Source organism: Sceloporus occidentalis, unplaced genomic scaffold, assembly GCF_023333645.1.
Source record: "Sceloporus occidentalis isolate IW3139 unplaced genomic scaffold, rSceOcc1.0.p SCAF_3, whole genome shotgun sequence".
In the NCBI taxonomy this organism is placed as follows: domain Eukaryota; kingdom Metazoa; phylum Chordata; class Lepidosauria; order Squamata; family Phrynosomatidae; genus Sceloporus; species Sceloporus occidentalis.
Window position 1 is genome coordinate 95078866 of NW_028316983.1, and position 13026 is coordinate 95091891.

General features: G+C 37.5%; 1 protein-coding gene across 1 annotated transcript in view; it reads right to left on the minus strand.

The window, feature by feature from the left end:
• LOC149316449 (vitellogenin-1-like) overlaps positions 1-13026 on the minus strand; it is a 55841-nt gene that overhangs the window by 20043 nt on the left and 22772 nt on the right. Inside the window, exons 14-20 of the mRNA XM_089518698.1 lie at positions 11984-12108; positions 10432-10533; positions 9767-9889; positions 9345-9531; positions 8844-8937; positions 8553-8738; positions 1943-2081 (exon numbers count right to left, since the gene is read on the minus strand). Of these exons, the coding sequence (XP_089374824.1) occupies positions 1943-2081; positions 8553-8738; positions 8844-8937; positions 9345-9531; positions 9767-9889; positions 10432-10533; positions 11984-12108 (956 nt within the window). The remainder of the gene's footprint in view (positions 1-1942; positions 2082-8552; positions 8739-8843; positions 8938-9344; positions 9532-9766; positions 9890-10431; positions 10534-11983; positions 12109-13026) is intronic.

Sequence of the window (13026 nt, forward strand, 5' to 3'; positions counted from 1 at the left end):
AGGGGAATGGAAATATCAATATAGCGCATCCTGAACGGTAGGAGAACAGATCTCCATTCACAGTGGCTGCTATTTGGTAAAGTGGGATTGGGGTTTGGGCTGGGAGCTGCTACTTAGTTATATATACTTAACAAATAGGCCACCTAGGATCTTCACCATGATTACATAAACCTGCAAAAATTGGTCAAAGACTGAAGAAATATTATGTGATATCACTTAGTTACTTTTATGATAAATTGAAACAATTCCCATCCTGCTTTAGCAGTGTATGTAATAGCCACAACCATTATACTATCCTGAATACACTTGATAGCATGTGATTTTGAAAGCTTATTTGGGCTTGGTTAGAACTTGATTGGGAGAGTATAAGGCATTATCAGGAATTTCCTGGTGGGATAGGAAGAAATTCTGTCTAAAAGCGTAGAAAACCACTGCCAGCCAGAGCTGACAAGACTCGGGCAAAATGGACCAATGGTCTGACTCAGTGTAAAGCATTTTCCTATGGCTAAAATCCTGTTGGCGATACATGATGGCATAAGCCTTGGTTACACCAGTGTATGTACTCTGATGGAGTTTGCAGAAGAAACATCCACTCTCTGCCCCAGTGCAACTACATCTTGATGGTGTCAGAATTTCCCCAGAGTCAATTAATAGCCAAGGGGGTGAGGAAGTGCTGAAACATCATCCATACAGTTGAGCAACTGGAACAAATGGATAACCAATTGCTCTCCTGGACCTCCAGCTGGGAAACCAGGAAGTTCAAAACAGAAGCGCTAAAGGAGCTTTCTATTCCAACAATGTTACTGTTGGCTGTTGCCCTTTGTCTCCATGTTCTGTATACCAAAACTGCTCCAAAGTTGTTACAACCAGTGGCTTGGATCCAAACGTCAGTATCTTTGGAAGAGACCCACTGAAAGCAATGTCAGAAGTAAATAATGATTCCAGCGGGTCTTCTCTAAGCCTAGGTTAATCTACATCCAACTCAATACAATTGAGTTCTAAGAGACAGTGACTTGTCCAAAGTCACATAGTGGGTTTTTATGGCTGAGTAGGGATTTGAACCCTGGTCTTCTGGGATCCTAGTCCAGTATTCAAATGTCTAAGTTTGAGTACTGGACTAGGATCCCAGAAAACCAGGGTTCAAATCCCTGCTCAGTCATAAAAACTTACTAAGTGACTTTGGGCAAGTCACTGTTTCTCAGCCTTGTTGTTGTTGTGTGCCTCCAAGTTATTTCTGACTTATGGTGACCCCAAGGCAAACCTATCATGGGGGTTTCTTGGCAATATTTGTTTGCCATTGCCTTCCCCTGTGGATGAGAGCATGTGATTTGCCCAGGGCCACTCACAAGATTTCATGGCCAAACTGGGAATTGACCACTGTTCTCCAGAGCCATAAATCTAACACTCAAACCACTATACTATGCTGGCTCTGGAGAGGAAGACAATGGCAAACCTCTCTAGGCGAAGAAAAGGCTGTTTCTACCTAATGTTCACCTTACAGTTGACATAAGTTGAAAATAACCTGGATGCAAACAACAAAAAGAAGTTTAATTGTATCAGGATCACTTATTTTACTCAGCATTATGAACTGTTATGGTATTTCTTAATGAAACAATAAGGCACTGGCTCTCTAAATAGCACATCCCAGTTCTAACTGCTGAATCATCCAACAATACAAATGGTGAAAAGAACTGATTGTTCTGGGAATTTATCTACAGTTAATGGAAATGCTGTCTTGCAACTATAGCACTCTTATATTGCCTTGCTGATTGCTAAATCCAGGTTACAATACATTATAACAATATTTATTACAATGCAATATAGGCCTATTTTACTATTATGTGAAAAGAATTAACCCAATAATTCACACTATTTCTCTTCTATATTTGTCTTCCACTTGGAAGACAGATACATGTGCCTCCAAACATTCAGTATGGATTACCTTTGTTCTATCCTGTTCAGCTGATGAAGAATCAAAGGACTGCTTCATTATGTTAGACATTGTCTCAGGGAGAAACACAGGAGTTGACTTACTAGCAGGTGCCTCTTCAATATTGCAAGTGACAGCAGATGTCTTAAACCTGAAAGATAAATAGTAAGTGAAATAATGCAATAGAATACAAAGATATTGAAAAGATCTGAATTATGTATTGCAATATGGACTTGATAGCAAATGCTGTTCCTTGCAAATTGCCTCACAAATTGAACTTGTAGATATGGCTAGTCATATTTTAAGCAAAATCAAAATAGTATAATTATATCTGGGGTGATGGTTCCAGTCTTCAGCTGAAAAATGATATCACATACTAACAATTTCCAAGTTATTGTTAAAATCAAGGGTATTTTTCAGCCCATGCACTAGAGTTTCATCAACCACTTCACCCTGATTAAATAGTAATAAAATTCAGTGGTGGTTATTCTGGCGAATCCTCCACAGATAGTTTACACTTAGAACAGACAATATGTATGTATAGTAGGTTGATGGGTGGTTTTGAGATGGACATATTTGTTCTGCCAGTTCTAGACATAAAGATGTTTCTTAGATTACAGAATCTCAGTTATATACATCCTTTGGGGATTTCCTTCCTGTGAAGTAGGTGGTCTACACTTGAAAAAAGTTCTTCATATTGTTACTGTCACTATTTGAGAAGAGGAAAAATCTAAGCCAATTGTGATTAAAGATAAATTAAATGGCAAACATTGATGACATTTCTGGCTCATAGTGACTATGGTACTCAGTTTTAGTCTCAAAAACTCAAGGTTCACATCACAATCCCTATCCACTGGATGACTGTGGGCAAGTTGCTTTCTCATAGTTTAATGCTCCTCTCAGGATAATAGTGCAGACAAAATGAAGCACATCATTGGGTGTAAATGTGAACAGTTAATAGTATATTGTCATTCATTTTAGCCAGACATTTGTAATGCAGTCCCATTATGCAAAACAAGACAAAACAAATGGCTGCATTTCACATAAAACAGTGTTATATAGGCCTTTTCCCTGTGCTGTTACTCATAAAGTACTCTTTACACAAGGTTTGCTGCATGTGCTGTGTAATAATACTAGCAGTCTACAAAGGGATCTTGTAGTGCCTTTGAGACTGTGAGAGAGAACGTGTAGTATAAGCTTTCACAGACTTGGTCTACTTCCTTAGGTACATGGAGTGTGTGAAAAAAGTTGTAGCATAAGCTTTTGTAGACTTAGGTCCCATACAGACAGGCAGTTTATGCTGGCCTGTATGTGGACTAGGGTTTGGCGTCCAAATGGCTGAGAACCGTAGTCCGCTGCCCGGTTGCCATGATGGCATGTGCCTGTTTACACGGTGTGTGCCAGGATGACACACATGCGTCACAGCACCCAAACGGCACTGGCTGGAAGGGTCATCATGATGGCATGTGAGTGCCACTATGGCACCCCTTCCAGGAAGCTGCTTACAGCGGTTTCTTTTTGTCCCAAGAGGGAGCGGATCATTGCCACGGTGTGCAATTGCCGCAGCAATGATCCATGGCAAACAGGGGCAGCATTTAGCTGCCCGTCTGTCAAGTCCCTTAGTCTGCTTCCTCAGATGCAGACTCCATGCATCTGGGGAAGTAAACCAAGTTTACAAAAGCTTATGCTACAACTTTTTTCACAGAGTTAGTCTCAAAGGTGCTACAAGATCCCTTTGCACAATAATATTCCAGACTAACATGGCTATGTGAATTTGGCTAGTAGTCTATTTAACAGCATTTTAATAAAGCATCATCTCTGAACTTTTGGTAGTACAAGAGCATTGGTGATATGGACATTAATTCCTCTTCTCCATTTTTTGGTTGATAGCTTGCTTTAAAAGGCATTAAATGCACATGCAGACACAGACGCACATTCTGTATTTCATGCAGTCCATTGATGTTGTTGCCTCAGGGTTGTTTTGGGAACATTGACAGGCTGAGTGACCTGCCTGGCTGTGAACGGGAGGTGATTGGTATTACCATGTTGAATATAATGTGCTTCACACTTGGTGACAAAGCCTAAGAACACCTAATCTACTCTATTTGAAAGGTGGATTTGCATTCCTTTTATCTTTCTCTCTCTTTCTTTTTGTCAGTGCCTGTAGTGGTGAGGGTACTGTAGCATGCAGTTGCACTTTCTACAGGGCACCTCAGTCAAATAAAAATAAATAAATAATGTGTTATCACCCGAGGGCTTTGTTTTCTTCCTAAACTCTCTGTTTCTGATAAAGGGCATGCCAGCCACACTCCACGTTAAGCTTAGCTAGAAATTTCAGGAATAAAAACTGAACCAAAATATTATTTAAGACAAGCTGAGGGGATAAAAGAAATTACAAATCAACTTGCATTTCATGATCGCCCATCCAGGCAGAATAGATTAAAAAGAAGTGGCTTTCACTTTATTCACATTCAATAATTTAAATCATCACCAAATCATAGGCTATGTCTCCAAGCGGCAATCATTGGCAGCCTTCCCTTACTTGCATCACATCTTCTTGCAGTACATTTTATGTTTTAAGCCACTCTACCCCTGCTACTTCATAAAAGTGCTTGATGGGTTCTTTCCCACTGAACATGGAGAGCCAGCAAAAGCAGTTGCATCACAGATTACATATGGCACTGTCTGAAGAATCACACAGAATAATAAAAATAAGCTGTCTAATATCCTATTCTGGTACTTTAATAACAAGAATGAAAAAAAATTACAAGGAAGGCCTAAAGGTAGAGTATGAAAGGTTCTGCTTTTTGTGATCCTTGCTCAAGGGGAAAATAAAAAAGGGAGAATTGTACATTTCCAGAATAAGAGAAGTAGATCATTTCTCAATACTAGCAAATTTTTCAACAGGGAAGATGTTATATTCAGTTTCAATTTTTTTTGAAAAAGAAAGTCACCACATTCTTATCCATTTACTGAAATGGCTCCCTGAACCTTGAAACTGTAGATAATCAGTTCAGACAAATGTGAAGTAAGGTGGTACAAGAAAATGTTATGATCATTGTAGGTGCCATCTTTTATAGAAGAAATCCTTTGTAAAGTGATAGGCAGTAGGAAAAGAGGAAGAAAAAGCATTTCAGTACATGTGGAACAACTCAATCAAGGTAGCCATAGCCCTGAGTTTGCAAGGTTTGAGCATGGCTGTTGATAAATGGGGCTCTTGGAAGAATCTTATTCATAGGTGATAGCAAATAACAATTTAATAGTTAGATTTTAAATATTTCAATATGTAAATAGAGAGCTGGTTTGTTTTGAGTGTTGGACTATGACTCTGGAGACCAGAGTTCAAATCCCTGTTCAGCCATGGAAGCCCATTGGGTGACGTTGGGCAAGTCATACCCTTTCAGCCTCAGAGGATGTCAAAACAAACCCTCTCTGAATAAATCTTGCCAGGAAAATCACATGACAGGCTCGCCTTAGGGTCATCATGAGTTGGTAAGGCTTGACAAATAAATGACATCTCACATTTATACAAGCACAGTATTTTTCAGGAGAGACAACTCATGAAGACAAACGAGAATAATTAAATTATGAAATACTAACTGATAAAAGAGTATGGGTTAGCAGAATTTTACTGGCAGGGGAGGCAACTTTCACAGCTCCTATTTTATTCTGCAGGACCCTGCATCTTAGGAAAAGATGGCCTGAAGGGGTGGGAGAGCTTTTGAATTAGCCCAAGAGGCAACAGAACATTTGGCAAGATCCCCTGCCAGCCCCACCACTCCTTTACTCCAGCAGAAATTATCCTGGGCTGAGTACCTTCCAAACGTCAAAGGCTTTTTGTGCTTATGAAATGGCTAATCTGGAATAATGAGCAGTAAAGATGGACATGTGAATAAATTTGGATGAAGTTTTGCTTCTGTGCAAAATTATTGGCAGGACTGTGGGATGTTGGATGAGATATGAAAGAGATGAGAAGATCTGACCACCGCAGAGAATAGGGGCAGAGAGAATTTTTCTGGATGACTGTGCAACTGTGTAATCCTTTAGTATAAGTAAAAAGTATACAAATTACAAAAGAGGAAAGAAAGAAAAAACCCAGATCAAGTTTCTGTTCAAAAAGCTATTTCCTGTTCTGTTCAAAAAGCTATTTGCTCTTGATACTCTTTTTGTTTCTACCACTGAGAACAATATAGAACAAATGACACAATTAAAAAAAAAAAGAAATTGAACCATATTGATACTAACTTTTATCAGTTAGTATTTATGTATGTTGCATTCAAAAGCATACATTCAAGTTAGTTCCCCCAATAGAGTAGACCCAATAAATCAATGGTGTTTACATATGTGTTGACTTACCATTCAGGAACTGAATCAATGAGTCTACTTTATACCATACTAACAATGGGATTCAGGCCATTATCTCTTTGGTAATACCATCATGTATATATACATATAGTTAATGCTAGTTTGTATGGAAGGCATAAATAATAACAGATAACATAATCAATCTTATTTGTGATCAGTCACATAAATAAGATACATATGTGAATTCTTTCATGGGGGCTGTTCATAAGTGTCCTAAAAAATGGAATGAAAAGAACACTTAAGGGACATTTTTCAACAGCTTGCCATGATGTATTTTGGATAGCGCATTCTCTGGAAGCTTTCCATATTCTTGCTTTAATCTCCAGAGTTTGATTTTCCCAAAGTTTTATGTATATGCTCATTTTTCATCTTGAGGTTATAAAGAAAAATATGATTTTAAGTATCCACGTGTTTGTTAACCAAATATTGGAAAGAAAAATGTGTTGCTTGGCAAGGTGTTCATATACTTTGCACTAATACAATTTATGGCACTTAATTTTTTTTTCCTTTCCTAAATGCTGCCAAGCTAATATGGTTTCTAATCAGGACTACCATCCAATTAGAGAAATCATTACTGGTTTAATGACAAATTCACTGTTTTACCAAACAATGTAAAGCAGAGTAGAAGCAGAGTTCTACTGCTGAGCTGTCACAGTATCCCCAATCCTGCCAACCCCAAACTGGCAAAGGCAAAGAACAGAGTCAGTCCCACCAGGCTGTGTGTGGATGGCCGAGTTTAGAATTTAATGCTATGCACCAAGAAATGGAACAGACTAGCAAGAAATCAATCAATCAGACTAGCAAGAATTGAAGGGCTTCTAGCTGTAATTGGAGGTACCATCTCTGTGGAGCATTATCACCTGAAAACCTTCCTTGCCAGGTTTTTAGTGTCAAATGAAGACCTCTTTATTTATTCTAAGCATTTTAATAAACAGCAAATCTTATTTTATTCCTTTGACTGTCAGTTTATCTGATGTGCTTTCAGCTGTTCACATTAATCTCACAACCAAACGTTAATATTGAGAACAGTCTTATTATAGCAGTGATTTAATTAAATCTCATTGACTTCAGCTATTGAATCTCATTGACTGCTCTAAAAATTAACAAGAATGGGCCCAACCCACTATTTTCTTTGCACTTGAAATCATTGTTTAGAGTTTAGAGCATTGCTTTCAATCCTTCTAAAGTCATAAAGGGAGTATAATATTCATATTAAGAAATACAGCTTGTCTACGGTGATTGTAAAATAACAACCACTGCACTTTTACATTTTAAAGCAATAGGCCTGTTACAGACTGCCAAAATAAAGCTGCTTCGGGTCTCTTTGGAGGTATGCTGTTTAAATGATGCATGCATCCTAAGAATCTGGAAGCTGCACCAAAGCTGCACTCCAGTGCTTAGGAATGGAGTGTGGCTTTGGCGCGACCTCCGGACTCTTAGGACCCATGCATCATTTAAATAGCATACCTCCAAAGAGACCCGAAGCAGCTTTATTTTGGCAGTCTGTAACAGGCCATAGTTAGTCATGCAGTTGCAGAGTTAAAAACCTTTCAGTAGTATCAAACTTACAAAAGGATTTTGAAAATCCAGTTACATGGTAAGTCTGTGCAATGTCATTACCTATAATAAAAAGTGATGCATCATGTCTTAAACATATTTTTGGGAAGACTGAAATGTTTATCTTTACCTGGGAGTAATTCCAGATTATTTCAGTGGGCCTTTGGAGTAGACATGTACAGGGTTGCACTGTTGAGCTTTGAAGCAGCTTTCAATTTACAGAGGTCTATTTGAATTATGTAAAGCCAAATAGTAATAATAATAATAATATTTATTTATTTCTACCCCACCTCTCCTTTAAGATCGAGGCGGCATTACAACAATAAAAACCATACAATACAATAAAATCAACCTCACTATTCCTTCTCTTGTTAAAACAAATCAACACAATAATTCCAATATAACAATAATTATAAGAATACAATTAAAATCAGTTAAAACAATCAGAGATAGGAACCAGGACATCTTGGGGTGGTCAGTAGAATAGTCCATAAAATTTACACCATCATAATTTTGATTGGAGTGTATAACTTTAAAATAAGATATTCACTCCTCCTCATCCAAGCACTAGCTTCAGATAACAGGCAAAAATAAATTAAGGAGGTCAGCACATTTTCTTTCTTATTTTAAAAATCCCTTATTATACCGAAATGAACAAATATAATCCCCCCACTGCTCATTTGGAGCAAATCCAACATACCTTAGAGAAATGATGTCAGTTTGCTGCTTGCATGGTGGAAGTTCAACTTTGAAGTTCTTTTCCTTAATATTTAGAGTAACGTCAATATTCAGAGGTACATTTACAAAGAGTTTGGCATTTTCTTCCAGTACAGCCCGAATTTCAGGTGTTATAACTCCCATTGTCAGGAACATATCTTTAAAAATGCTAAAAATGTCAAACAAAAAATATGTTGAGTTTGCACTTATATACATCAAAGCATTAATGTACACACTGTATCTGATGATTCAATGTATCAGTAATTTTATTTACCTGAGTCTCAGCTTGGTTTTCAGTTTAAGGTTGTTATTAATCAGGTCTAGCAAAGTCAAATGTGATGTTGGCTCAGGGGTTATCGATAACTGAGCTGTTTGAAAGTAAGTAAGTAAAATCAATACCGTAAAATAGTATTATTGCATTAAGATGGATTTTCTTAGTCAATAAACATGTTTTCTTTATACTACATGCAGACCAATTATTCTTGTGTGTGTCACAAGCTAATATTCTTTTAGATCTGCTGTGTTCTGTTTAATATACATATCAAATATTTCTACATGGGAGACTCCCAGGAGGTCCTGGGGTTGTTAGATCTTAGGGAATGGGCAATCTGATATGAGATGTATCCCATCTCCATTGGTGTATATCCAGCTATAAGAACATTCTTTGATGTTTCTATGCTGCCCCTTTCCACTAGCTGATAAATAGTGTGTGTGTGGGGAGCTAATAAGTAGGTTTTTTGGTGATGATCCAAGAATTAACATTCCATTGTCTTACCATTTCCAACCAATTTTGTGTTAGAAATATGAACCAAGCTTATTTGCCATGGGAGTCCAGTACAGGTAGGCACAACACGATGGATTTCTGCAGTCATAAAATTCTTGTCCCACTGAAGGGTATTGTGATTTTTAAGAATATCCACAACTTCCTTTAGCAAGGGGGATTTTGCTCTTCCTTGGTATGCCTGCAATGATAGATTTGGCATATTTAAATGAAGATAACTAGAATATGGCACACTTTGGGGGCAGTGTTTGTCTCCCAGGAAGATGACATCATTGTGTTAATAAATATCACTAATAAAATTTAGAGTATAGTGCGTTCAATCAAAGCTTTAAAGAATCATCAACAGGAAGGACAAAAGAGGGATTGTACATTTACGGTATTGATCATTTATCTGACAGTGATGTCAAAAGAGTCACCTGAAATATTTCTGAGATCGTATCAGTTGTCAGGGCCCCAGTCATGATTTCTTGACCAAACACTTTTAGATATCCTCCTCCAATAGGGCTATTGGATCCATGGGATGTTTTCTGGTCAGAGAACTGTTGGTGAAAAGAAGCAGATTCTTATTGAGATGTTCTTTTATTATTTGTTAAATAATAGGCAAATGCAACTCTTCTACTACAGTGGTTGTTGCAACATGCTGTCAAAAAATTTCAAAAATAATGAAACCAAACACACGTTACATAATCAAAACTTGCAAAAATAAACAGAAAAAATTGATGAAACCCATTAAAAAAAGCAGTGAAAAGAATAATCTCAAAATAATTCTTAACCCAGCATGTGAGTTGCCTTTTGGATGTTTTACAACAGTTGTATGCAAGTGGTGAGGAGAATGAAGAGGCACCAAGCAAACCTCCTGGGTCAAAGAGTTTCAAAGTCTAGTTCTGGTCATTAAACAATAAAACTTTCTTTTATGACCACCCAGCCAGGTTTGATCACCTAGGGTTGTTAGATCTTAGGGAATGGGCAATCTGATATGAGACGTATCCCATCTCCAAGCCATTCAGGGTTTTAAATGTCCATAGCATTTGTATGATTAACTCCTATTAGATTTTTGTTTGTTTGTTTGCTCTTCACTTACCTTTGAGAGAAGACCCTCTGGATCAGTGAATGGATTGACATATTTGCCACTTGTATATACCTTTTCTAAGACATCATGCACTTTTTGAGATCCAATGCCCACCTATGTTGGAAGGTAAACTAAAATTATTAAAAAGACATTTAAGATTCCATATAAATTAAATCAATAGAATTTTTTTCATTACTTTAAATCAACCCAACTATTTAACAAATGTGTTTCCCATTTAAGCTTATGCATAGTTGTGATTACTCAGATGTAAGCCCAATACTATTTATTAACCCTTACTGTCAGGTTAGCATGTACAGGATTGCAATGCATATTAGCATATTAAATCCACTGTGAAGGCTTTTCAAGAATCACACAGAAGTTAGTTCTACTGGAGTATGGGTTAACTTCACGTTTCATTAAAAAAAGAATCTCTAATCCATTGTTAGCATGAAAGGCTATATAAAACCTAATCTTTTTTTTTTAAATCAAAATTGGGAATGTTTGTAATATCCAAAAAAAAAACAAAAAACAAAAAACAAAAAACAAAAAACAAAAACAAAAAAACAAACAAAAAAACAACCCTGAATGAAATGGATTTTGAAATAAAATAATTAATTCCAAGGTCATCCATATTGGTGGTGATTTGTTGCATATGTAGGAAGTGGTGAATCTGCTCCAGGTTTCAGACATCACCTTAAAGGAACAATCCAAGATCCTGAACTTATTTTGAGTATGCTACACTTGATCTTTGTCAAAAGGCTGAGAAGTGTGATGGAATTTGATGAAACTCAAAGCCAGAGTAAATTCATTGCTCCACTGACAGAGAAATCACTACCTTCCACTGATCAATAGCGTAGAAGTACATTCGGAAACTGAACTCAACTGAGAATCACAATCAATATAGGCTGAGTCTCCCTTATCCTTAATGCTTGGGGCCAAAAGTGTTTTGGATTTTTTAGATTTTGGAATATTTGCAGATATATAATGAGAAATCTTGGAGATGAGATCCAAATCTAAAAATGAAATTCATCATTTTATGGGTTTGTCAGGTTATATAGCTGTGTTCTAGAAAAGTTTATTCCTGACATTTTCCCAGCATCTGTGGCTGGCATCTTCAGAGAATGCTGGCATGGAAGAGTGTGGGCTATATATATACTGTGTGACCCTTGGTTGAGAGGAAGTGATTTACATATTAAGCTGTGTTGGTCTGTGGTTGAATGGCAAAGCCTTAGGGTGTCTATGCATTGTCTCCTGGGAAATTCCCTGACCCTGGGTGGTTTTCATTTGCACATACTCCACTCACTTCCATGTCAGCATTCTATGAAGATGCCAGCCATGGATGAGAAATGTCAGGAACAAACTCTTCTAGAACATGACCACATAGCCTGAACCCCCCCCCCCAAAAAAAAAAAACAAACCACCCATGGATGCCTTGGACTTCACATAAAATTCGTCAACTTCACATGAAATTCATCAATGTTTCACATACACCTTATACACATAGCATGAAGGTATTTTAATATGTGGTTCAGAATACAGGTGAATTGTGCAAATGTCCAGTTACCTCCAAAGGAAAAAAGATGTTGCCAAAAAAGTTTGCCTTGAAGGCTGCCATTACAAACACTGGAAACATGCTCCCATGTTTATGTATAAAGACAAATTTAGTTCCTATACCAGCCATAAGAGATTCTGCAAAGACAAACAAAACACAACAAGAAGCTTGATCAATTTTTTTTCTATTGCAGAACACAGTAACTGCTAAATGTTTACAATATCTTATGAAAAAGCCAGAAATTTCATGTGGTGTGGTAGTTTGAGTGTTGGACTGTGATGCTGACGATAGGGTTCCTGCTTGGCCATGAAAGTCCAGCAGATAACCTTGGGCAAGTCAATTTCTCAACCCCCCAAAAGGCAAAGGCAAATTGCCTTGAACGTAACTTGTTAAGAAAACCCTAAGATAGCATCACCATAAATTGGAAATGACTTGAAGGCATATAATAATAACAACATGGCACCTCCAAAAGTCCAAAACTCCCAAGGGCAGAAAATTGGTCTCTAGACCTGCTGCAGTTGCCACCCCTTGAGAACTGGGAAAACAAAGAACTGCTATATATAAAAAGCCATAAATACAATTATTTTTTAATCTCCCCCCCCCCCCCCCCGCCACCAAAGCTCTGATCTCTAGGAGATCCATATAATCTCTTATGACATAATGGACATGATAAGAATATGAAAAAAGATTTGCCATCTTTGCAGTTTTAGAGAGGCTATATGGATGTTCAGAAGACAGATGGATAAAGATTGGTCTGCCAAATTTTTCTTAAGAAGCTTAACATGTCTGATAATAAATGTTGAAATGGCAAATCAAATGGTTCTATTTGTTCAGTATCAACTAATTATCAACTAAGTGCCTATAAGGGTGAAATGTATGCAAACAATATTTAGGCCTGTTACAAACAGCCAAAATAAAGCTGCTTCGAGTCACAGTGGAGGTATGGTGTTTCAATGATCCATGCGTCCTAAGAGTCCACAAGTTGCACCAAAGCCACGCTCCAGCCCTAAGGAGTGGAGCGTGGCTTTGGTGTGGCTTCTGGACTCTTAGGACGC